Source organism: Mchenga conophoros, linkage group LG15 (genome assembly GCF_057382185.1).
Source record: "Mchenga conophoros isolate Kocher_MC1m ecotype Shallow Benthic linkage group LG15, M_conophoros_male_GT1.1, whole genome shotgun sequence".
Taxonomy (NCBI): Eukaryota; Metazoa; Chordata; class Actinopteri; order Cichliformes; family Cichlidae; genus Mchenga; species Mchenga conophoros.
Window position 1 is genome coordinate 827,530 of NC_140540.1, and position 26,383 is coordinate 853,912.

The window sequence follows — 26,383 nt, forward strand, 5'->3', positions numbered from 1 at the left end:
TAAGCCAAACCTGGCGTTGTTTTACTCATGAACAGATTTACGCGTCAATAAATGACAGGTTAAACACTGCGAAAGTGTGTTTACGTTATTTTGCGACAGCCGCTATCCCCGCACGACAGGTGCCGTGTTCGGTCGCAACGTGGAGTTGTTTACTGTTACCCCAGAGTGCTGTCGGGCTTTAAAGACAGATGAAGCACTTTTAACAGACCTCCTTTCGTAAATAATTGGACTAGGTGACTAACGAAGGAAATGGGGAAGCCAAAGAAAAAGAGTGAGTGTGTGGCAAAGCGTTTAAAACATCGCAAACTGCTTTCTAAAGTGCTGAGGGTGATTGTAGCTTAAAGCTAATGCTAACGGCAGGTCCCATAAGATGATGACAGAAGCTGCATAACTCGGCAGAGAAGAGTTCAGCAACTTTTCTCGTTTTCATAGAGATCCGTTACACCGCATATTGGACCGTGATTCACTCCGTAAAGCTGCATTCGACAATTTGGACTCCTGCACATTATAAAGCTGTTTAAATAACCTGCGAATAAATCTTCTCACTGTAATGACAGTAATCTCACTATGCTGCTCTTGGTCAGGTGACCTGAGCCGAGCCGAGCTGATGATGATGACCATTGCCGATGTCATCAAGCAGCTGGTTGAAGCCCACGAGAAGGGAAAAGACATCAATCTTAACAAGTAAGTAATCAACGATACAGTAGACATACAGCGTGTGCAACAATAGTCTGTAACCAAAACAGCAATGAACTGGTCCCACTAACTGTCTACCCTCCATGTCACAAAAGATTAGAAATTGGTATCAGCTGCAGGAAACAGTCATGTGATTACTGTGTAGATTACATAGGCTGCATATTACAATAATTAAGAATCTAGTATAGATGGTAGATCCCCCCCCCCCCCCCCCTTATGTTTAAGACGTGGGTCTTTCTCTGGGCCTGTGGTCATCTAAGTGCTGCAGTCCTGTAGTCTGGGCCAATGATGTTGTTGTTATTCATGCAAACTTCACAACCAAACATCTGGTGTGTGTGCCTTAGTGCACTTGGCATGGGTGACTTGTACATCTGTGAAGAGCCCCTCAATGCATTGAGGGGCTCCAAAACCTCCAACGATTTATGGAGGTTTTGAAGGAATCAATGCTGTCATCCAGATGTCAAGCAAGACAACGCTAGACCACAATGTGCAAAAGACATTAGCACATTATTGAATAATTAATATGACAAAGGAGCAGCTGAAACACATCGAGGAACAACGAGAAACCTCTTCCTGTCAACACCAGAGCCGTTGATCTCCTCAGTGGGAAACATGCGCCTATTCCAACTTTTTTAAAAAGCTTTTTGTGCCATAAAACCAAAATAAGTTTGCATTAAAGAACAATTTTAATTAGTTTTTTGTACAATTTTCAGTTCTAGGTGAGTTTTAAGCGAGTTGCATTTTGTGTTTTCAAACAGAGTTAAGACTCAGGCCTCAGCTAAATATGGACTTGAAGCTCAGCCCCGACTGGTGGATATCATCGCAGCTGTTCCACCGCAGTACCGTCGAGCGCTGGTGCCCAAACTAAAGGCCAAACCTATCCGCACTGCCAGCGGGGTACGTTGTGTTTATTCTGCCGTCCATGTCTCTGTCCTGCAGTCTGATATTTCAGGTTAAGGTTCAGTAAGGCTGAAATAAAATGCACTAAGTGGCTTGTTGAGTAATAGTTTGGAGTCACATGTTAGCAGATGTGTGTGTGTTTATGTCTGGTATAGGATGAGTACAGCATACAACACTGATGGGGTTTAATCCTTCAGCTCAGCTTTAGATGGACAGTGAAGATTGGAAATGCATGAACGTTCAGACTATATGGAAATTATATCTCTCACAATACCTAACCCCCAAAATGGGAGCAGATTTAATAACTTGTGTTTTTACTGCAGATTGCAGTCGTAGCTGTGATGTGTAAACCTCATCGATGTCCTCACATCAGCTTTACAGGCAACATCTGTGTGTAAGTTTTGCTTTTTGATGAGAGAAAATCTGTGAGGACATATTTCATCTTTGAGCTGCTTCAGCATGAGCAGTATCAGTGCTGTGTAAGTATATTTAGTGGTCATACTGTGGTACACAGAACAAACCCTAAAGCCAGGTAGATGTAAAAGCTTTGACATGTTTGAGCTTGAAGTGCTGACAGGAGTTTATTAATAATCAGTTTTTTGTTTTCACTCTGGCAGCTACTGTCCCGGGGGACCGGACTCTGACTTTGAGTACTCCACACAGTCTTACACTGGCTACGAGGTGAAGCACCTTGATTTTCATCTACTGTGTATGCCTGCTCGGAAGGTTTGAAGCCTGATAAAGTAAATAAGTTGTCTCCACAACCCAAACTGGGAGCTGTTTCCACAGCAGCCTCTGCGTCCCATTCTACTTTCAGAAACTCTCAAATCCACAAATAAGCAGTCAGAGAGCAACGTGCTCGTCAGAATAAAATGTTATTGCGAGGTCTTTACTGCCTGATCATCCAGGACTTTGTGAGGACAAAGACTTAAAAATGAATTCTGGATTTATCCTGGAGCCGGTTTAGAAAAGCTACGGACAAAATCGAATCGTGGCAGTGCTCTCGCTGTGTTTGTGTAGAGACCAGCATTTATACGCATGTGCCTCGACACACACGTGTAGCTACATTTCTAGGGAAGTTCACATCACGTTATGATGTCGTGTTTGAGAATTGTCTTTGTTTGTGACTTCCCTACAGTGAAGAACCCAGAGGTATAAATCCGTTATAATAACTACAGTAATTCAGCCTAGAAGTAACAGTTACATGAAGTGGTCCTTTAGCATGAGGCAGGATGTTTGCAGAGATATTGTGCAGGTGAACAAGAGCATTCCTCCGAAACGGTTTAACATTCAGCTCAATGGACACGCTCTGTTCAGAAATGACTCCCAGGTTCCTCACAGTGTTACTGGAGGCCACAGTGATGCCATCCACATACATCAAGTTTGTATATTTTGTGCATTGATACTTTGAGCCATGTTTTTTAATTTAACCCATAAAACGAGTTTGTAAGGTTCTTAGCACAGAACCCTGTGGAACACATGTCTGTCTTTTGTATGTAAGCAAACGTTAAACGTCCTTCCTGCTTCTCCCCTTCTTTCTGACAGCCGACTTCCATGAGAGCCATCCGAGCTCGTTACGACCCCTACCTGCAGACCAGACATCGAGTGGAGCAGGTCGGTGATTTTCTACGGTGTACTTTTTAAAAATTGACATTGTTTTGATTATTCGTGTTATTTTGGCTTTTCCTGAAATTACAGAAGCAGGAAGCACCTTAATCAGGTGTTTCGATTGAAGTGTGTCTCTTTATGTGGTCTCTAGATGAGCCATTTCCACAAATCAGCCGGTGATAATATATTTAGGTGCTGTAATGAGTGTCGAGGCTTTCACTGACCCTAATTATGCCATTATTTAAATTTATGGGCCCATTAGTGCTTCGCAGCAGAGCAAAGTCAGTCATTGGAACAGTTCATGTGGATCTTTTTTTAAACTGGACACAGTTTTTGTTTTTTCCATGGAGCTTTGCCTGTGGGGGGTCCGGTTTATGTGCACTAGCTGTTTAAAGTTTAATTACAGTTAATTTTTTGAGGGAACAAAATGATCGTTCTGCTGAATAATGGTGCATTGCTGCACTTAGCTGAAGATGCAGATAAGTCCATTGCTTTAATGGTACCCAACCCTCGGGTGTGATTTGCAGCTGAAGCAGCTGGGCCACAGCGTCGACAAAGTGGAGTTCATCGTGATGGGCGGGACCTTCATGGCTCTGCCTGAGGACTACAGAGACTACTTCATCAGAAACCTTCACGACGCCCTGTCAGGACACACCTCTAACAACGTGGCTGAGGCTGTCAGGTATTTAATGAACTCCAGCGTTGAGCCTGGCAGGGGTCTGTGTCTCACAATAAGAGCAGAACACATAGTAGGATCTCTCTTGATAACAAGGATGTTAAAACGGTCACGTATGCTAGAACTACTGAGAATAACAACGGTAGCATGTTTGGACCCTTCCATGCTAGTAAATGCCTGCTTTTGTGTGAAAAGGCACGTGAGAACATCTCCAATGACATAATGTCGGAGTTAAAGGTTGGATTTCATGCTGGTTTCAAAAAGCTCGCAGCGAGTGATGCAGAGATTGTGAAGCGGCTGACGTCTTTGGGATGTGTCGATTCCTGCAGTGATTATTAGACAGAGGTTTTTCCTGTAGGCAGCAGGGCCTGTTTGCACGTTTCCCTGACGGCCACTCGCCCCTGCAGCCTCTGGTCTCAGCTGCAGTGTTTTTACCATCGGATTTTCAGAAAATGTGTAAAGGTTGTAACCACAAGAGGGAGCTACTTCACCATTTTCAGTATTTCCCTGAACTCACTGAGCTCTTCTCGCCTTCTGATCATCTCATTTTACTCTGACTGTCCATTTGCATGTTAACATCAAACTATTACCTGAGTCTTACCTGCAATCTTCTAACAGATTTTCTGTCACCCGTTGTTTTGTTTGACCTCTTCTGTATATTTTGGTGGTGATCTGAAACGTAACTTTTACATTTGGATTATTACTCGATAAGCCAGTTTTTTTAGTGCCTTGTGTCATGTGGCGCACCTCGGCCTTTTCTCCCCGTTTCCTGTGTCTCTCTCAGGGCTACTGTACTGTAACCCTGAGAGATGGCGGGAGAGAAGAGACGGTCTCTTCCGCTGAGACCATTTATGTTGAGGCAACAGTAGGTGGATCAGCTGATTGCCCAGACGCAGCTCTCTCTTCTGACCAAAGTGTGGACACAGATTTTCATTTAATGGTTTTTCTTTATTTTCATGATTATTTACTTTGTAGATTCTCTCGATTGAAACAAAAAAGTGTGAAATAACCCAAAACATGTTTTATATTTTAGATTCTTTAAAACAGCCCCCTTTGCTGTGATTACTGCTCTTCGATGAGCTTCATGAAATGCTTTTCCTTAGTCGTGGTTTCGTAGCAGCTGTTTGACCATAAAGGCCTGATTCACACAGTCTCCTCTGAACATGTAGAGATGTGTCTGCTGCCGGAGCTCTGTGTGGCATCTATCTGATCTGAGCTGCGCTTTCTGAGGCTGGTGACTCGGATGAATTTATCCTCAGCGGCAGAGGGACTCTTGGGCTTCCTTTCCATAAACATGTGAGCCAGTTTGGTCGTAGCACTTAATGGTTTTTGTGACTGCACACATTCAAGGTTTTAGCAAGAAACTCCACAAATGATCCCTGACAGGCACACCTGTGAAACCATCTCAGGTTTGCAGCCCTGCCAAAACAAGCAAAGGGCGGCAGCTTAGAGGAATATGAAAGATAAAACATATTTAGAGTTATTTAACCTTTTTTATTTGCCTCCAAAGATCTGGTTTCATATATTTGATGTCTTCAGTTTGTACAATGTAGGAAGCAGGATTTTAATAGTTTTACAATTTTCATTAGTTTTTATTTTTATTTAGTTTTGACTTCAGATTTTCAATTTTATACCAGTTTTAATTAGTTTTTACCAATTGTTTGGTGAAAATCCTTAGTTTCAGTTTAGTTTTGATTCGTTTCAGTTATAGTTTTAGTTGTTTGCAATAATTAAGTGCAACAAAATCCCAGTTTCATCACATCAGTCATGCTCTTCTGCTCATCCTTGGGTATGTTGCTATTGCAGCTACCAGACCCTGCACAGGTCGCCTGTCTGTCGCAGGGCGAACACGCAGAGACAGACAACTCACATTCCCACCTATGGGTTCTTTAAATAAATAAAGGCAGATGAACAACCACTGATACCAGGCAACTATAAAATGTATATCTTGGCCCCAATGAGACTATTAACTCTCGCAGCACCGGGTGTTCGTAATTTTGGTTCAAGTGAATTGATAAACTTTTTGAAGGCAATTGACTCACAGTTGTGTAGATGTCCTCGTCCTGTTGTCTCGGGATGCATCACGCTGCCTTGCCTGCGGTTAGCTTCTGTTTCTGGGGATGAGGGTTGAGTGTGCTCCCTTCTCAAGGTAAGCTAGGTTAGCCTTCTTGTGTGAGCTTTTCAAGCGCACTTTAAGGTTTGTGGGATTTTTTCCCCTTTAGAAATGTCCCTCATAATTTGTCTCTTTCCACTACAAGACACTTGCTTTATCCAAAACAGTCATATTCAAAGTAATCCCAAATTGGACTCTGGCGCTTTCTCCTGACATGATTCTGCGCGTGGACGCAGCAACACAGACGACTCGACTAACGTGCTGCCACCTGCTGGCACAATGAGACACAGCAAGCAAAAACCTGGAAACTAAACTTCATTTTCACCCTTGACACGCACACATCAATGAAAACTAAACACATTTTTGCTATAAATTCAGTTAATTTTAGTTAGTTTTGTGAACACTCATTACTGTTTTAGTTAGTTTTCCTTTTTTTGTTTTTATTTTTATTTTTTATTTCCTTTAATGAAAATGTTTTTCACTTCTAGTTTTCGTTAACGACAATAACCTTGGTAGGAAGTAGTAAAACCATTAAATGAGAAGGTGTGTCCAAACCTGTGACTGCTGCTGTACATCATCAGGTCTGTTTCCTCAGAGGCTGTGCTGCACACCATGCTGGTGATTCTTTGGGAATCGCTGTTTGTGTGTCACCAAACGTGTTAACCTTCATTACATGTTTATATAATCAGCTGAAAAATAAAAATGAAGCCAGTGCAGCATGAGTGTAATACTGGGACTCCCAGCATCCCCTGCTTGTGCCATGCAGTAATAAAGTAGCGTGCCTGATTCCACTCTGCTTTAGTTCAGTCACCACCAGACTTCCTGAAAGAAGTAAAAAGACGTTGATGAGGAATCCACACATTAAACTGTTGAATGAGTTCATTCAGGATTCGGGTGAAAGGAATAATCGAGGTCACTCTGACGAGTCCTCTGCTTTTACTCCCATCGATTTCTCACTCGGCCACTTGTGGCCAGTTTTGAATGAAATTGTCCCGCAGCTGCTCAGTGTGGATGAGTAGAAACACCAAGATGATTGGAGAAGATTCAGAGTCAGGTTTATAGAGACGATTGGACCAAATAATGGGTTTGTCTGCGGCCAGCCGCATCAGCCTGTTTGTGTTCAGGAGCTATTTGCTTTCCTAAAGTCCGATTAGGCCCGAGAGGCTAGTTTGTGCGATTGCGTGTCTCTTCTGATGTATGTCCCGTGTGTGTACACGAGTGTGTTTGCGGGAAGTGTGTGAAAGTGTGCCTGAATCCTCCCTGCACTTCTAACAGCATGCTTTGTTAAGATGCTAGGATTACGGTAATTGCAGTGGCTGCGTCTGCAGGAAACACTCGGTTTTGCTGCCCTTATCTCTGTGTGTGTGTGTGTGTGTGTGTGTGTGTGTGTGTGTGTGTGTGTGTGTGTGTGTTTGAAAAAAGTCGTGTGCATTTGATGTCTCTGCTTCTCACTCTGCTCCTGATCAGATCGCAGCAGTGAGATACCTCGAGATAATCGCCCGAGATAATAGACTTTTTATTGATTCATCTCACACAATCTGATCATTCTCTCTGGAGCATAAACTCTTGTAATTGGTGTAAATCAGCCAGCAGACTGTAAAAGATGGACGTTTATTGCCAGCAGATACAGTCTGAAGGAATATGAGCCGGTGTGAAGGCAGCTAATCGTCATCAGAGCAGCTGGAGCGGAGAGAATGACACCTGGCCAGTGTCACGAGAAGAGGTGTGTGTGTGTGTGTGTGTGTGTGTGTGTCTGTCTGTCTGTGTGTGTGTGTGATTTCGATCAGTCACTCAGATAAGTCTGGAAGCATCACTGGACTCGATGTTGTTTCTGTCTCGAGATTTGTAGAAGACGAGTGACCGCGCTGCGTCACATGTTGCTCTGTTCTCCATCTCAGGCGTCCTTGTTGTTTATTGCTTTATTAGTCAGCCTGTGTCAGGTGGCATGCAGGGACACTTAGTGAGCAGTGTGGCCTACTGTTAATATTTAATGGGTTAGCTTTTATGATCATACTGCACGTTGTTCCAAATATTACTGACATGGAAAAGATGCAGAGTGCAGAGCGGACTAAAGGTGGTCGTACCAAATATTCACTTTGAAGATCATTAAACTTGTGCAAACTGTTTCTGCCTCATGTCCTGTACTTTCATGATTTCAATAAATCACTGCACCTCAGAAAGAAATGAGGGGCGACTCGAGCACTGAAAATCATAAAGAAATAGAGATTATAAAGAATTCGAACAAAGGGTCTGATTGAATATGTGATTCAGAGACAAATTGTTTAAAGGGACGAGCCAGTCGGGACTTTCTAAAGTTTCTGCTTTTCTTTATCAAGTGTGTGATTTTTGTTTGATGCCAAGACCGTTGACAGACTTCACTTAATATGAACAAGATGCTATCAGGTTCAGTCAGATTTGAAATGGAAGAAGTCTCAGCAGGACAGTTTAGATTTCACTGAAAGTGTTTGTCTTTGCAGAAAGATTAGACTCACGGACTTTGGCAGAGTTGCAGAGAGATCTGAATCCAAGTTTATAAGCTGGGATTGTTTGTAATAAAGCAGATTTTTATCTGGACGAACCACAAGCTTCATTTGAGATGTTACCCGGCCAATGGCTGCTCTGACTCATGCACTGCTCCCGCGTCTCCTGCCTCTTATAACCCAGAGAGCCTCAAAATGTATTGTAATTATGTCAGAAGTTGGCAGATGTATTTGTTGAATCCATTTGAAATGGTGTTAGAGACAGCTTCAAAGAAAACGCTTGAATCCAGCAGGACAAACACATCTCTTAATAAGTAGATCCAGATCATACCCAGTAAAGTGTCAGTGACTTGCAAACAAAACACTTGTTAATGTCTCATTTAGCATTTCCCCCTGTCATGCATTTTCTTTATTGGATTAATCAGTGTGTCTTTAATGTGAGGTTAGTGTTAACTGTCGGGATAATGAGCCGAGCAAACTCGCAGCCTGTAAATTGATGTTGCTAAATGGTCCCAGTAATATGTTTCCTTCATATGGAGCAACTCAAACATTTAGACTCTGTGAGACTAAATAGTGAAATTAAAAAGACATTATCACACAGACATGAAAGTGATATTTTAAAAACACCCAATGAGCAGAAACGACATCAGCACAAGTAACTGGGAATGTTTTTCTCCTGCAGGTACTCGGAGCGCAGTAATACCAAATGCGTGGGGATCACTATCGAGACGCGGCCCGACTACTGCCTGAAGCGGCACCTCAGCGACATGCTGGGCTACGGATGCACCCGGCTGGAGATAGGAGTCCAGAGCGTCTATGAAGACGTGGCCCGCGACACCAACAGGTCCGTGGGTAGAAGTCATGTGACAGCAGGGCGGGGATGGCTCAGTAGGTGGAGTGGCGGCCCCATGATCGGAAGGTCAGGGGTTCGAATCCACTGAACGGCTACCCTGAGGTACCCCTGAGCGAGGTACCGTCCCTACACACCGCTCCCCGGGCGCTGCTTAGTGGCTGCCCACTGCTTCACTGAGTGAATGGGTCGAATGCAGAGAGAGTAATTTCCCCACGGGGATCAATAAAGTATACATTATTATTATTGATGGGGTTGCAGCCTGCAGGCTTTAACAGCTACTCTCTGCTTGTGTGTTTGTGCAGAGGCCACACGGTGCGAGCTGTGTGCGAGTCTTTCCACCTGGCAAAGGATGCCGGCTTCAAAGTGGTCGCCCACATGATGCCAGACCTGCCGAACGTGGGCATGGAGAGGGATGTGGAGCAGTTCATTGTGAGCTTTTTTCTTTCTCTTTAGCGCAGTTTTACCGCTAATCTGAGCTGAAGGTGAGAACGGATACGAGGAACGAGTGAGGGTTGGTAGGTTATCGGTATTACTTTGTCAATAAGAGGGAACCGCTTCCACCGGGGCGAGTGGACTTGGTTTTGGAGGTTAAATGATGGCAGCCTTTTGCTTGTACAGTGCTGTGAATCCCTGTCTTCTGCATATACAGGAAATGTTGTGAGTCCTTACAGTAATCACATTACTTTTGAGGCCTCGTTGGTGGCCTCCCTGGAAAATTCTGGTCGCTAAGGAAAAATGTGCATTCAGCGAGCAGCTGGTTGGTGGTTGCTGGAGGTCAGCAGCTGTGCTGGGTGCTGTCAGGCTGAATAAGAAGGTGCTGCACCAAAAGTGTCCTCTCGACCGCTTTGGTCACCAGCAGATCGCCACGGTTTGGATGGAAGGTGCCGACCGCTCTGCAAACACTCACTAACGAAACATCAAATGATGGTGAAACTCAAAAAAGTGAGACACAAACTTCAAATTAAAAGTTGTGCCTTCCTGCTCAAACAACACGTTTCAAAGACGCAGCTTTTAATCAGTCAATCAATCAATCAAAGCTTTATTCGTCACATGCAGGTTGCCCTGCAGTGAAATGGGACCCCCCCCCCCGACCTTACACATATAGCACAGACATTACATGGGGATACAGGTTGGAGATTGGTAGCATTAGAGAAAAAAACATTGAAATGTACACTACAGTGGGAAAGTACAAGAGGAAAAAAAGAGACCCCTACTCATGCTGTGCTTCCATAGTAGAACAGCATGAGAACAGGAAACAAAAAACTCCTCTGCACAAAAAGCACATAAATGTCCACAGCACAACTTTGTGAAGACATGACAAGCCACAGGGGTGGGTGGGGGGTGAGGAGTAATCCGAAGCAAACACAGCAGCCGCCCTGCACAGCGCTACCATTCCAGCGCGGCACACAGACCCGCCGTGTTCCCTCGCAGGAAACAAGCATCGAAGGCGTTGGAAAGGGAGGGGGGATGAGTGCGTGCTTATCAGTGTAAGTGTGTGTGTGTGCGTGTCCATAGTTCAGCTGAGACAGTGTCCTTCGCCCTGCCAGGCTAAGTAAACAGTCTACCAGCCAACCCAGGTGTCCTTGCATGGGATGGGAAGGAACAGACTCAACACAGTCGCTATCAGGGAGTTTTTTGTTCGGCTCCAGCCCGAACAGTGAGAGCTCTCTGCCCGTGCTAACGAGCGTCCAGCTGCAGACCGCCACGTAGTGATGTGTCGGTCGCGAACGAACCGCCTCTTAGAGCCGGCTCTTTGAAGTGAATGCGCGAGCCTCTTTCTCTCGCACTTTTTTCCGCTTCACTCCGCACGTGACCCTTGTGCTTGAGGAGCAGAGGGGGGAGGGGCGACTTCCTGTGTAATTTGCATAATTTTGAATCATTATGCTTTAAATTTTACTTCTGTGATCCTCGTCTTCTTTTTTTTAAACAAAAAAGTAGTCACTGGTCACTTGATTATTTTGGACCTCAGCGTTGGCCAGGATCGAATCCCTGATTGGATATTTTTATGGATTTCCTTCATAAGAAAAGTTGTAAGCGGACAGAAGTGTGTCGACATGTTCTTGAGAAACAAAATGATTAAAAGCTCCAGACTAAAAATAGCATGTTTGGTCGATCATCAGGTTTATTGTTTGTGGAATAAGTAGTCAGACCTTCCCTCTTCTGCATGGCAGCAGCGTGCGTCACCTCACAGTGCGATAGTACCAAATATGTCCCACGTGTAGCGTCTCAAAATAGACCCGGAGAAGACGGCGACAGTCACTCACAGTTGATGGAAGTCTTGTCAGATGCCACTCAACGACGGGCTCAGTTTGCTGCTGTGATTGGAAACATGGCTGAATGCGCAGAATCAGACGGGCTGCCTTCCCAGAGCGCCAAACTGTAGGACGTAAATGACGACTCGGTTTGAAGCTGCGTGCGCTCTGAGCTCATTCCACTTGTTTTGAAATCAGGTGATGAAAATGCAATGAAGGAAAAGAGCAGATATGACTAATCGGTGCAGGTGATATGACAGTGGCTGTGTAAGAACCAGCAGTGATATTGATTTCCCCTCTCGTACCTGATAATTAAACCGTGTTTGTGTTTCGTTTTTAAGCTGCTGCCTCTGATACGTGGCTCGCTTTGAAGGAGAATCTGATACAGAGATGAAAAGACCCCAAACCGCCGTGTTGCTCTGAGATTAGCTGTAACCTGCTTTCACACTCAGCTCAAAGTGAAGACATGTTTGAAAAAGATGTTTTAATCTCAGATACTTAAGTTTAAAATGTCAGAGTTTGTAGAAGCCTTGGCTAACAGCACAGCGTGATGTGGGCAGTTTGTTTGGTTCTCACAGGTCCAGTGGCTTTATTGTCTTTCCAGCCACGTGCAGTAGGGGTGGGCGATATAAACGATATACGATAGAAACGATATAAATTTGGCCAACGATAGAGATTTTGACTATACCGCTCTAGCGATAGCGCATGTTGATGATGTCATCAAGCTGCGCCTGTTTTGGTCGAAAGCATCGCAGCGGCTACAACCATTATCGTCTGCAAAATATGCCGACAGTCACAGCAAAGAGATGAAGCACTGTTGAAATATGGGGAAAGCCAAAAACTGCGCTTCCTCCACTTCCCTAACATTGATTCATTAATGTTGAATTCTCTGCAGCTGCTCTGTTCCCATGTTGTTGCAGTATATTAATGACTAACCTCGTATTGTGGATGAATAATCTCAGTTGTTCTCCTGACTGAAGTTTGGTCCGTGTACAGCATCCTGCTATGCGATTGCATTTGTCTCTGACCACCAGAATCCCTCACGTTAACTTTTATCGAGTGGAAAAAAAGTTGACGTTCATCCTCCAGCTTCACTGTGCTAATGTTATGCTAACATAGCTGTGTCGCTAGCAATCACGTAGCACAACATTATATACCAGGTAGGGGTGGGGGAAAAATCGATACTGTGTAGTATCGTGATATTTTGTATCGATGCAGGGACAGCAGAAATCGATATTTTGTTACAAAAAAGGTTTTTGTGCTCTGACTTCAGAGCATGTTGATCCTTTTTCTGAGCAAGAACCCTGACATCCCTTCACTGTCCAAATGTGTTTAACTGTTTTTGGCAGCAATAAACATGACAGTTTACTTATTTTAATTTAAGACATGTTTTATTTTAATTACGTTTAAAACTTTTTTATTTAATGTAAAATTATATTTTGTTTTAATTTACTTTCAAATTCTTCAGTTGCTGAATGGGCTGCATAGTTTTCATAAATAGCTATAATTGTACCAGATGGTTGCATCCAGTTAAGCTGGACTAGACTGTAATACAAACCGTTCAGTTTGTCAACGATAAAACTGAAATGAGAGAAAGACTGAGTGTGAGACTTTGATATTAGATAAAATGAATATTGATAACGTTTACCTTTATGGACAGAATCTGAATATCGCAAAATATTTAAAAAATTGCAATAATATCGTATCGTGGGATGTATGGTGATTCCCACCTCTACCAGGTAGTCCAACTTCAGTAACCCTGCAAACGCCACTGCTGTTTAGTTTTCTGTCTTCATTTATGTTGGAAGTGGTAGCAGAGCTGTACGTTTGAATTAGTTTCAAAAATCTCTCAGTCAGAACATGGTATGAAATGTTTAGGTGGAAACTAGCGAGCTAACTTCCTTCTAACTTGTCTGTGAAGGTTCTCAGTCATCCAGGTCATCGTAGTCAAAGGAGCTTGCAAAGAAAAGCGTCTGGACTTCTTTAAGTTGCTTGAAGACGTTTCACCTCTCGTCCGAGAAGCTTCTTCAGTTCTAAGGTCGAATGGTGGAGAGTCCCAGATATAACCTAGTGGGAGTTTCCCCCCACAGAGGGACAAAAGGACCCCTGATGATCCTCTAATCGCCTGAGCCAAGGTGTGAAACTGGGTGTGGGTCCCAATCAGCCAGAGTTTCGGGTGAGCTCATTGTGAAACCTGGCCCCACCTTATCATGTGAATTCCTGAGGTCAGATGGCCCAGGATGTGAGTGGGCGTTAAGGCGTCTGGGAAGGATCTCAAAACTGGATTATAGATGGCAGAGAGTTGGTGTCGTAAACCCCGCCTCTGTTCAAAGATGGTCGCTCACAGTGGACATAGATGCGTCTTTCACTCCTCTTTCAAACCATCTGTCCTCTCTGTCCAAAATGTGAACATTGGCATCCTCAAAGAGTGACCTTTGACCTTTAGATGCAGATGGATGCTGAGTCTTGTCCTGTGGAGGTGGCTCTTCTGTGTTGTGCCATGCGCTTGTGAAGTGGCTGTTTGGTCTCTCCGATGTAGAGGTCTGGGCATTCCTCGCTGCACTGTACAGCAAACACCACATTAAGTCTGTGTTACTCGCAGCAACAACTCCACCTCATTGTGAGTCCATTTAAAAACTCGGTGCTTTTCCTCCACATTTTGCTGCAACGTTTCAAAGAGCCGGAAAGCAAATAAACAGCAGACAGAAATGAGGCAGGTCGAATCTTCTTGCGTTTCACGCATGCGCAGGACTGGAACGTGAGCGTTTTCGACCGTTTCAATGTGGACGCACAACTCTGTGAAAACGACTGAAAACGCTAGTGTGGACGCGGAGCGTTTTCAAATCTATCCGGGCCAGTGTGGACGTAGCCTCCAGTCACTGAGCAGCTCCCACCCCTGATGAGCCTGTGTGAGCACTGAGCGGCTCGTTCAACAGACTTTTACAGGAAGGAGGTCACTCTTACCAGCAGCTGTCAGACGGCTGGACGTCCTGCTCATCGGCTTCTTTGTTCACTGTACGTTTCACCAGAATCACTCCCCCAACACACACACACACACACACACACACACACACGTGTACATATTTCTGTACATATGAACTTCAGTTGTGTGTATAGGACTACTTTGTGTCTTCCTTCTATAGTTTATATTCCCCCTTCTGTAACAGCTGTGTAACACCCAAATTTCTCAACGGTGGGATAATAAAGGTTTATTCTATTCTATTCTATTCTATTCTAGTCTATTCTATTCTAGAACAGCTCTGGCAGCAATAACTGGAAGTAGTCATGTTTTGGTCTCTGATATCTCGCTGGGGGACATGTGTCCCACTTTTCTTCACAGAAGTTCTGCTTTTATTGTGAAGGTGTGAGGAGTTCATTGGCAGATGCTACAATCCTCACCTTCATACAGGGAGGACTTTATTTCAAACATAATTATATGGCAAGTGTCTGTGAGCGGAGCGACTCATGAGAGCAGAGTAGGACTTCTCTCTGAGCAGAATAAGGAAGGAGTGCAGCCGTGAGAGCGTCTCCAGTCTGGTGCACGTCAGCTGTGGACTTCTTTCAAAGCAAACCTCACGTACATGTGTGTTCACTGAAGCCGTCGTGCCCGTGAATGTGACTCACATTGTACCGTGGAGGGCGGGACTGTGACAGGAAGCTGTATCTGTGTTTCCTTCCCTGCAGCATTTCCTCTGTCGCTCGTCCTCTCTGTCGTCTGTGTTTCTCCCAGACAGCCCAGAGTATTTTCTCTCTCGCGTCTCCTTTTCTCCTCCGTTGTCTCTCACTTGATCTCTTTCTTCTCTCTCCTCTCCAGTTGTAACGTTCCTCTCGTCTCCTCCAGCAGTCACACCGGCTTCCTCTCTGCCTCTTTTATCACACTGACACTTACATTATACAACTTGTGTGTGACTCCCCTTTGTTCCTCCTCATCATATCTAATCTTCCATGACACCCGTCATGCCAGTGAGTGGAGCGTAAAAAATATGAATTTTCACTCCAGGATCCAAACTAAGCTTTTCAGGATCCTTTTCCATAAAAATCCGAGCTAAAGCTCTTACTGACGGAGCATCCAGGAACAGCCGGTTTGAAGGACGGGAAGAAGAAATGATCAGAAAAGGTGGGGGAAATGGAGAAGAGAGGAGTGCCTAGATTTGCATTAAGATGTTTCACTTTAGTTTGCTTAATAACCTCTGGAGTAGCACACTGTGGAGTACTTCCTTTGTAATAGCAGGTCCTTATTTTATGTCTTCACCACATTTTGTGCCAGTAACAGAAGAACATTTCAAAAAGGCTGAGCAAACGTTTCCATATCAATCACAACACCAGTACAGACTGTACATCATGCAGAGCTCGAAAAGAAGATGAGTGGGCTTCTTTAAGTTTGTTAGGTTGTTAAAGCTCTCGTTCAAGAGGCTTCTTCAGTCCCAGGTGTTTAAATAGGAAGCGGTCGACCCCCTCGAGGGTTTAAACACCGGGAGCTCGTTCAGGTTCTTGACACTACGTGACCAGACAGACGGGGATCAGCGGCTGTCTGTCTGCTAAACTCATGTAAAGAAATATTAACGTGGCTGTTAGCAGTTCTGTAAGATTTTAAAAACATCTTGTAATTCAATAAACTGAAGCACCAGATTTATGCCAACGACTTAAAGCAATTGTTTTCTGAATGATTTTGTTGGTCTCTCACATTTTTGTCATGCACGAGCCAACTGGGGCCACGCTTTATCCATCGACCTCACGTTTGACTCTACAGGGTGGGCCGTTTGTATGGATCCACCGTAATAACATGTGAATGGTTGGTGATATTAAAGTCCTGTTTGTGGCACATCAGTACAGGGAGTGCAGAATTATTAGGCAAGTTGTATTTCTGAGGAATAATTTTATTATTGAACAACAACCATGTTCTCAATGAACCCAAAAAACTCATTAATATCAAAGCTGAATGTTTGTGGAAGTAGTTTTTAGTTTGTTTTTAGTTTTAGCTATTTTAGGGGGATATCTGTGTGTGCAGGTGACTATTACTGTGCATAATTATTAGGCAACTTAACAAAAAACAAATATATACCCATTTCAATTATTTCTTTTTACCAGTGAAACCAATATAACATCTCCACATTCACAAATATACATTTCTGACATTCAAAAACAAATCAGCGACCAATATAGCCACCTTTCTTTGCAAGGACACTCAAAAGCCTGCCATCCATGGATTCTGTCAGTGTTTTGATCTGTTCACCATCAACATTGCGTGCAGCAGCAACCACAGCCTCCCAGACACTGTTCAGAGAGGTGTACTGTTTTCCCTCCTTGTAAATCTCACATTTGATGATGGACCACAGGTTCTCAATGGGGTTCAGATCAGGTGAACAAGGAGGCCATGTCATTAGTTTTTCTTCTTTTATACCCTTTCTTGCAGCCACGCTGTGGAGTACTTGGACGCGTGTGATGGAGCATTGTCCTGCATGAAAATCATGTTTTTCTTGAAGGATGCAGACTTCTTCCTGTACCACTGCTTGAAGAAGGTGTCTTCCAGAAACTGGCAGTAGGACTGGGAGTTGAGCTTGACTCCATCCTCAACCCGAAAAGGCCCCACAAGCTCATCTTTGATGATACCAGCCCAAACCAGTACTCCACCTCCACCTTGCTGGCGTCTGAGTGGGACTGGAGCTCTCTGCCCTTTACCAATCCAGCCACGGGCCCATCCATCTGGCCCATCAAGACTCACTCTCATTTCATCAGTCCATAAAACCTTAGAAAAACCAGTCTTGAGATATTTCTTGGCCCAGTCTTGACGTTTCAGCTTGTGTGTCTTGTTCAGTGGTGGTCGTCTTTCAGCCTTTCTTACCTCGGCCATGTCTCTGAGTATTGCACACCTTGTGCTTTTGGGCACTCCAGTGATGTTGCAGCTCTGAAATATGGCCAAACTGGTGGCAAGTGGCATCTTGGCAGCTGCACGCTTGACTTTTCTCAGTTCATGGGCAGTTATTTTGCGCCTTGGTTTTTCCACACGCTTCTTGCGACCCTGTTGACTATTTTGAATGAAACGCTTGATTGTTCGATGATCACGCTTCAGAAGCTTTGCAATTTTGAGACTGCTGCATCCCTCTGCAAGATATCTCACTATTTTTGACTTTTCTGAGCCTGTCAAGTCCTTCTTTTGACCCGTTTTGCCAAAGGAAAGGACGTTGCCTAATAATTATGCACACCTGATATAGGGTGTTGATGTCATTAGACCACACCCCTTCTCATTACAGAGATGCACATCGCCTAATATGCTTAATTGGTAGTAGGCTTTCCAGCCTATACAGCTTGGAGTAAGACAACATGCATGAAGAGGATGATGTGGACAAAATGCTCATTTGCCTAATAATTCTGCACTCCCTGTATATGTGAGGGAGCAAACTCCTCCAGATGGGCGGTGACCATGGTGGCCATGTAGAAGTCGGCCATCTTGGATACAACTTTTGTTTTTCAATAGGAAGAGGACCATGTGACACATCAAACTTATTGGTAATGTCACAAGAACAACAATGGTGTGCTTGGTTTCAACGTAACTTTATTCTGTCATGAGTTATTTACAAGTTTCTGACCACTTATAAAATGTGTTCAATGTGCAGCCCATTGTGTTGGATTGTCAATGCAACCCTCTTCTCCCACTCTTCACACACTGATAGCAACACCGCAGGAGAAATGCCAGCACAGGCATCCAGTATCCGTAGTTTCAGGTGCTGCACATCTCGTATCTTCACATCATAGACAATTGCCTTTAGATGACCCCAAAGATAAAAGTCTAAGGGGGTCAGATCGGGAGACCTTGGGGACCATTCAACTGGCCCACGACGACCAATCCACTTTCTTCCAGGAAAGTGTTCATCTAGGAATGCTCGGACCTGCACCCATAATGTGGTGGTGCACCATCTTGCTGGAAAAACTCAGGGAACGTGCCAGCTTCAGCGCATAAAGAGGGAAACACATCATCATGTAGCAATTTCAAATATCCAGCAGCCTTGAGGTTTCCATTGATGAAGAATGGACCCACTGTCGTTGTGCCCCATATACCACACCAAACCATCACTTTTGTTGCTCCAGCAGTCTTGGAGGGATCCATCCACTGTGGGTTAGTGTCAGGCCAATAGCGGTGATTTTGTTTGTTAACACCATTCACATAGAAGTTTGTCTCATCACTGAACAAAATCTTCTGCGTGAACTGAGGGTCCTGTTCCAGTTTTTGTTTTGCCCATTCTGCAAATTCTGTGGCCGATCTGGGTCATCCTCGCTGAGATGCTGCAGCAGCTGGAGTTTGTAAGGATGCCATTTGTGAGTAGCTAATATCCGCCGAAGGGATGTTGGACTAATGCCACTCTCCAGTGACATGCGGCGAGTGCTACGCTGTGGGCTCTTGCTGAATGAAGCTAGGACAGCCACTGATGTTTCTTCATTACTGACAGTTTTCTTGCGTCCACATTTTGGCAAATCCAACACTGAACCAGTTTCACCAAACTTAGCAAGCAGTTTGCTAACTGTAGCATGGGAGATGGGTGGTCTCGTAGGGTGTCTTGCATTGAAATCTGCTGCAATGACCCGGTTACTGCGTTCACCAGATATCAACACAATTTCGCTCCTCATGTGTTAACCTCTTCGACATGTCAATGGCTGTGAACAAAGAGAAATTTGTAAATAACTCATGACAGAATAAAGTTACGTTGAAACCAAGCACACCATTGTTGTTCTTGTGACATTACCAATAAGTTTGATGTGTCACATGACCCTCTTCCTATTGAAAAAAACTAAAGACAATGGCCGACTTCTACATGGCCACCAGGGTCACCGCCCATCTGGAGGAGTTTGCCCCCTCACATATACTAATGTGCCACAAACAGGACTTTAATATCACCAACCATTCCCATGTTATTGCGGGGTATCCATATAAATGACCCACCCTGTATATCACTGGTTTACAGACAGCTGCTAATAATAGTTTGATTGAGGTCCTCTGTTTGCGAGCATTCGGAGGCGGGGGCTCCTCATTGTCTTTGGTCGAGATGAATGCAAACGCAAATCAGTCATGCTTCCTGTTATCTGTGGCTGCTGCCTATTATAATGGGCCCGCTGCTGTCTGCAGCATCCCAGACCAGTTTAAATCTGCAAAGGGCAGCAACAGGAGAACTTTGCACTTCACGCTCGTTCTGATAAAGAAATTCGATTACAACTTCCTCCCAGCCTGAGCTCCTCCCTCACTTATCTCCTGTGTACAGATGCTCCTGTTCTCAGGGAGGCATCCTAACGAGTTTCTTCTCTACCAACCAACAGAAGCTGTGAATTTACAGTCCAAACCAGTAGCAGGTGCATACTCGCCGCCCCCAGTCCCAGGTCTCCTTCTTTTGGTATCGAAGCGTTGTTATTTGTCGGATCGGCTCCCCCTCCTCCCCCTCCTCCCTCCCTTCAGCTGCACTGCAGGGCCGTGTGGGACATGTCCTCGTGTGATTATGAGCTGTGACGAGAGAGGGGGAGATTATGAGATACCGATAATGCGGCCTATTTTGGAGAATGCGCCTCCACTCCAGATTTTCACGGTCCTGATCATGATAGCGTGCGCAGAGGGGAGGAGCATGACTGGAAATCACACTGACTCCTCTTACTGCGCAGACCCAGACATTTCTTTCCTCCCACTGAATAACTGAGTGTCAGTGGATGCTGCTTCTAGCCGGGCTCGTTGCCTCTGCAGAGGCCCGTTTTTCTTGACCCGTGTGGAAAAGTCACATAAATTAAGTCAGCTCCTCCTTTTCTCTCTGACCCCGTTTCATCAGTTTCAAGAAGCTCAAACAAACTCTCTGCTTCATTCCAGAAATAAAACTTTGATGCAAATGTGAATTGTTCTCTGTTAAGCGGTGAGTTTAAAGTGCAACATGAATCTGCTTGTTCCAGGAGTTTTTTGAAAATCCAGCTTTCAGGCCAGATGGACTGAAACTGTACCCCACTCTGGTCATCCGAGGCACGGGTCTGTACGAGCTGTGGAAGACCGGCCGGTACAAGAGCTACACGCCCAGCGCTCTGGTGGATCTCGTGGCTCGGATTCTGGCGCTGGTGCCGCCCTGGACCCGAGTGTACCGAGTGCAAAGGTGAGTGGATACGCTTGATGGTACGTGAGCTGCGTGCACGATTCTCAATAATTCCAGCACATGGCTAAAGCCAGGTCATGCTTCAGAGCTGCATCTGTAGGGTGATGAAGTTTAACAAACTCTGTTATCAGGAGAAAGCCTCAAAGATGCAGTCAGTAACTGTTTGAGGTTATTTCATAGAACAAAGATGCTAAACTCATAAATATGCATGTACAGCTTCCAACAGGTCGATGTGTTTGAATGAATGTAATAAAAATGCACAGAGGCAGCGGTTTGTGGAGGAAGTGACTCACATATGGGGCTCACCCAGCACTGACACACACACACACACACACACACACACACACACACACACACACACACACACACACACACACACACCGGGAAAAAGAACGGTGGCCAGTTTTTCAGGTAACTTTGTGCTAAAAACATCAAAATACTGCAAAATATTCAGTGGATTGTATTTTATTATATTATTTTATTTTATTCCTTAAATATATTAAATATCCTCGTGTGTGCAAAATGTCTTTTTTGGGCCATAACTGAGTACAATCCAAATGTAATATAAAAAACTCATTTGTCTTTTTACAGCCACCACAGCGACGATTATTACAGTAGAATCTGCAGATGTTTTATACGTCTAATAGGAATTAATTTGAGGTGTGACTTATGCAAAGCTACAGGAATGGAATGCAAGAATAAAAATGTGGAGATGAAGCTGAGATGAACGGTTCCTACAGGAACCCCAAAGTGTTTTTGTTTGGGCGGGGTCAGGTTAACTGGTGACTCTAAATTTCCCTCAGGTGTGAATGTGAGCGTGAAGCATGACAGCAGAGCTGCTTCTGTATAAAAAAGAAATTCTGTTAGTGCAGAAAACCACGAGTGCAGTACTGTACCAAAGATGTGGAGCGCCTCTGCTGTTCAGTCATTTCTTGTATCATCCGCCCATCAGGGACATCCCCATGCCGCTGGTGAGCTCTGGTGTGGAGCACGGCAACCTGAGAGAGCTGGCACTGGCCAGGATGAAGGACATGGGCACTGAGGTGAGACTATAAGGCCTGACATGCTGTGCGTCAGCTTATTTTAAGGGAGGAAGCTAACGGTGTTTTCCAGCTGGGATTTGATCCGACAAAAGGGGAGAACAGTTGAACTCGAGTGGCGACAAGTGCCAACGTGCAAATGCTGACTGTGAGAGTAATTTTCCCGCTGTAGCTGTTGTGGGTAAGATGACAGATTAAAACGCCACACAGGTGTAGCTGAGGACTGCTGGAGCACAGAATTGCGTACCCTCCCGCCCAGCCGACCTCCTCCAGCATTTATTGAATTTATGCTGGAAAGTAGATTAGAACGTGGGTACGAGCCCAGCCAAGCTGAAAACACCAGGCTGGGCTGCACATGCGAGAGTCAGCAGCTGCAGAGCGTCGTTTAAAGAGACTGGATTTAAAAAGCAGCCGTTATCAGACAGCGAGAGCCGAGCTGAAACGCCACCACAGAAAGAGCTCTGCGTTGCTCTTCCCAAAAACACCAACTACCCTCACGCCTGTCTGGCTGAGCTCCACACACGGCTACGAACCAGAATCACGCTGCGTCGATCTCACACGCAGCTCTGCGCTGTTATGCTGATGTTGTGATGCCAAATTATTCAAACTTGACCTCCTTCTCTTGTTGACGCTGCAAACTTTTCCAGCCGGTTTGCAGAAAGCTGCTCCTCTTTGTTTACCTCAACTCTTTCCCTGTTTTAAACACAACTAATGCTGTGATGAAGTCTGTAGTTCAGGCTTTAAACCGCCGTGAGCACTCGAGGGCAGAACAGCTGAATGAATGTGGCCTTCGAGTGAGGAGGTGGAGCTCAAACGACTCGTGTCAGACGGGATGAATACGAATTAGTTTGAGCTGGGAGTCACGCGCAGCGACTCTACAGGTGAGGTACTTATTCCCGAGAGGTCACCGTAGCAGATGGACGTGCACATTTGATTTTAGGAAAGATGATAGCTCCCCTTTACCCGGGCTTGGAGCCAGTGCTTCCTGATACTGGACTCGAGTCTCCTCCTGGCCTCGACCCGGGGATGCGTCGTGTTCGCCGCTGCAACGCTGAGCTCCTCTAGAATCCAAGGATAAAACTTTGAGGCTGGAAATGAGCAGAAATGGTCCCCTTTAAGACACAGCTGGCCATCCTTGAAACAGAAAGCTTTAAAGTTCGAATCCGTAAGATTTCAGGCCTGGTTCATTTGGAGACACAGCGGTTACCGTGGTAACAGCAAGTGCCCTTTATCTGTGCTTAGACAGCTGCTGAGAGCAGAGGAGGGACCGGTGCCAACGAGGCTCCAGTTTGATCTTAGGCATTGCTGTGGTCTGAATTCGTGTTGCACACGCCGACAGAGCTCCTCCCATTACAGCAGGGACACGCCTCGGCTAACCAGCTGATCACCATTTACACAGATAAACAGTCGAGCCCCCCCACACCCCCAGATCCCTAATGGGGCTCCATACTGTCATCAGTGACTTACGACCGTCTAACACGGTAACACCTCCAGCAACAGCTCGCTGACGTGTTGCGTCTTTCTGAAAACGTTTCACCTGTGGCTTGAGCCGTGGCTTAGATCTGCATAGGAGCAGGTAACACCGCAGCCCACAGTCACACTTCCTGTCTATCGTTTTGTGACTGTGTGCAGTTAGACTGCAGGTCCAGACGTGGAGCCACATTTAACTTGTGAGAAATCTGAGATGATAAAAGTCTGTTTTATATTAGAGGTGGGAATCACCATACATCCCACGATACGATATTATCACAATACTTAACGCACGATACGATATTATTGCAATTTTTAAAAATATTTTGCGATATTCAGATTCTGTCCATAAAGGTAAACTTTATCAATATTCATTTTATCTAATATCAAAGTCTCACACTCAGTCTTTCTCTCATTTCAGTTTTATTGTTGACAAACTGAACGGTTTGTATTACAGTCTAGTCCAGCTTAACTGAATGCAACCATCTGGTACAATTATAGCTATTTATGAAAACTATGCAGCCCATTCAGCAACTGAAGAATTTGAAAGTAAATTAAAACAAAATATGATTTTACATTAAATAAAAAAGTTTTAAACGTAATTAAAATAAAACATGTCTTAAATTAAAATAAGTAAACTGTCATGTTTATTGCTGCCAAAAACAGTTAAACACATTTGGACAGTGAAGGGATGTCAGGGTTCTTGCTCAGAAAAAGGATCAACATGCTCTGAAGTCAGAGCACAAAAACCTTTTTGTAACAAAATATCGATTTCTGCTGTCCCTGCATCGATACAAAATATCACGATACTACACAGTATCGATTTTTCCCCACCCCTATTTTATATATAAGCTGCATGTGCAGGAGCATTATACTGATGAGCTGTAACAGCTGTGAGGTGATTGGACTTTCTAATTCGTCTGTGTGTGTGTGTGTGTGTGTGTGTGTGTGTGTGTGTGTGTGTGTGTGTGGGTTTGTGCGCCTGCAGTGTCGTGACGTCAGAACCCGGGAAGTAGGCATCCAAGAGATCCACCACAAAGTCCGACCTTACCAGGTAACCGACGCCCTCACTCGCAGCGTGAGACGGGCCGAGGAGACGTTGTGGTTTCCTGATGCTCCCTAACACAGATGTCTGTGTGCAGGTGGAGCTGATACGGAGAGACTATGTGGCCAACAGCAGCTGGGAGACCTTTCTCTCCTATGAAGACCCTGAGCAGGACATCCTGATCGGTCTGTTGCGGCTGCGCCGCTGCTCTCCACAGTCCTTCCGCCCGGAGCTCAAAGGAGGCGTGTCCATTGTCCGTGAGCTGCACGTGTATGGCAGCGTGGTCCCTGTGAGCAGCCGAGACCCGAGCAAGTTCCAGCATCAGGTGGCTTACACTTTCACACACATGCACACACAACAACAGATATGCCCGTGACGGTTTCGCTCCGAGCCTCTCCGAGTTTTTCTCCACACCGGCCGAACCTCAGAAGCTCTGAATGTTTTCAAACCAATTGTATTTGTGTTGCGTGTGCAGGGGTTTGGCATGATGCTGATGGAGGAGGCTGAAAGAATCGCCAGGGATGAGCACGGCTCCTGCAAACTGGCTGTTATATCAGGTGAGTCGATGCAGACGATGTGAACTGTTCTGACACAGAAAAAACAAACACTTTAGTTTGTAAAAGTAGACAATCTTTAGTAACTGTAACCACGGAGACCACAGTGAAAGGAGGAAAAATCTTTACCCTTCACCAGAAATTTGATGCTTTTAATCTGAAGGAGCAGAGAAGTGTTTTTGAAGATGTGGCCGAGACTGAATTGTACACTGTAATAACTGACTACTTATTTTTTTAAGTGCTGGTTTACACATTCACCTAACAACAGAAGGATCCCTGGTTTGATCCCGGGATGAGACTTTGCCAAATCAAACAGGGGGCCCGCCCGGTGTGCTGAGGCCTCGTGAACAACACAGATTTATCTGTGACGAGCCAATAATGTCACTGCGTGTGTCAGACTGAGAGATTATCAGGAGCCGGTGATGTGAATGTTTGGGTCCTGTGACACTGAGAACGCTGTGATTCATCCTGCAGGTGTAGGAACAAGGAACTACTACAGGAAGATGGGCTACGAGCTGGAGGGACCGTATATGGTGAAGGACCTGTACCGGCCGGGAGCGGACTGAAACGGACTTTATTTATCAAAACAGCACTCTGGGACGCGAATATTAATGTGATGGTGTTCTGCAGTATCGGAGGCGGTGCTGGTCGGCTTGTTTTATCTGGAGCACACAGAGGCCGCCGCTGCTCCATTTCTTCTGTTTTTTAAAGATAAGGAGACGTACGAGAGGATGTAAGGAATTAGGGAACGCTATCTAGGGTGAAGCCAGCCTTGTGTTTTGAGTTCAAATTAAGATTCTTTAAACGTACAGTGTCCTCATATGGGCGCCTTTTATTTAAAGTTGCGCATTTCCGAGTCTCCCCCTTTTTCTGTAAACACGGGTCCCGGTCGCACCGCTCAGACTCTTTCACAACAAGCAGCACTGATTCACTTTGACGTGGAACAAGAGCCAACCTGCCGAGGCATTTTTAATTCCACTCCAATGATCCGTGCGCGCAGCGGAGAAAAATCGGCATATCTGGGTATCCGTGAAATAACCGTTTGCCTGGGATGGAATGAGACGCCTGCATCACGGTTCCAGTTAATCATGTTTATGTTGCAATCACATAGAAACCCATTACGAGGGGAGCGTTCATTAACGGACGGCGGCGGATGAACAAACAGTGGAAAGCGTCCTCGCCGGGCAGCTGTTGTTTTGATTTGTAGGGCAGGAAATTGAATATTAGCGTTACATAAAAGCGTCTCAGTTAATCCTGTTTCTTGTGTTTTCTGTCATGCCTTCTTGTCTTTTTCTGGAACAATAAAGTATATTTCAGTAACTGCTTGTGAGATTTTGAGTTGTTGTTGCAGGGAGACCTTTGAGGCGTTAAAACTAAACGACAGAAAGGTGGAAAGCTTCCAGGGGTAAAGGTCACATCCTATCAGAGCCTCTGATAATGTGATCCTCATCGCCGGGGGTTGGTAGCAGACCCGCGCCGAGAGCTCATTTGACAAATCCTTTCCGGTCAAATCTCGTACCTGTCCTGGCTGCTGTTTTAAACCACAGTCACAGGAAAGCGTTTGTCATCAAACATAGCGA

General features: G+C 45.0%; 1 protein-coding gene across 1 annotated transcript; it reads left to right on the forward strand.

Moving 5' to 3' along the window:
- The first annotated feature begins 18 nt into the window (after positions 1–18).
- elp3 (elongator acetyltransferase complex subunit 3) lies at positions 19–26,139 on the forward strand. The gene is made up of 15 exons (XM_085246329.1): positions 19–271; positions 585–684; positions 1,455–1,593; positions 1,920–1,990; positions 2,214–2,277; positions 3,142–3,210; positions 3,732–3,886; positions 9,156–9,317; positions 9,629–9,755; positions 20,501–20,694; positions 21,647–21,737; positions 24,193–24,258; positions 24,347–24,574; positions 24,725–24,806; positions 25,278–26,139. Exons 1-15 carry the CDS (start codon positions 250–252, stop codon positions 25,367–25,369), a joined length of 1,662 nt encoding a protein of 553 aa, XP_085102455.1. The 5' UTR covers positions 19–249; the 3' UTR covers positions 25,370–26,139.
- The last annotated feature ends 244 nt before the right edge of the window (positions 26,140–26,383 follow it).

What these genes read in the sequence shown, in the direction of transcription:
- elp3 (XM_085246329.1), top strand. Translation starts at nt 250, where the DNA reads ATGGGGAAGCCAAAGAAAAAGA. An exon ending in CCAGACATCGAGTGGAGCAG is followed by an intron (nt 3,211 to 3,731) that starts GTCGGTGATTTT and finishes TGTGATTTGCAG; the next exon opens with CTGAAGCAGCTGGGCCACAG. An exon ending in TGAAGGACATGGGCACTGAG is followed by an intron (nt 21,738 to 24,192) that starts GTGAGACTATAA and finishes GTGCGCCTGCAG; the next exon opens with TGTCGTGACGTCAGAACCCG.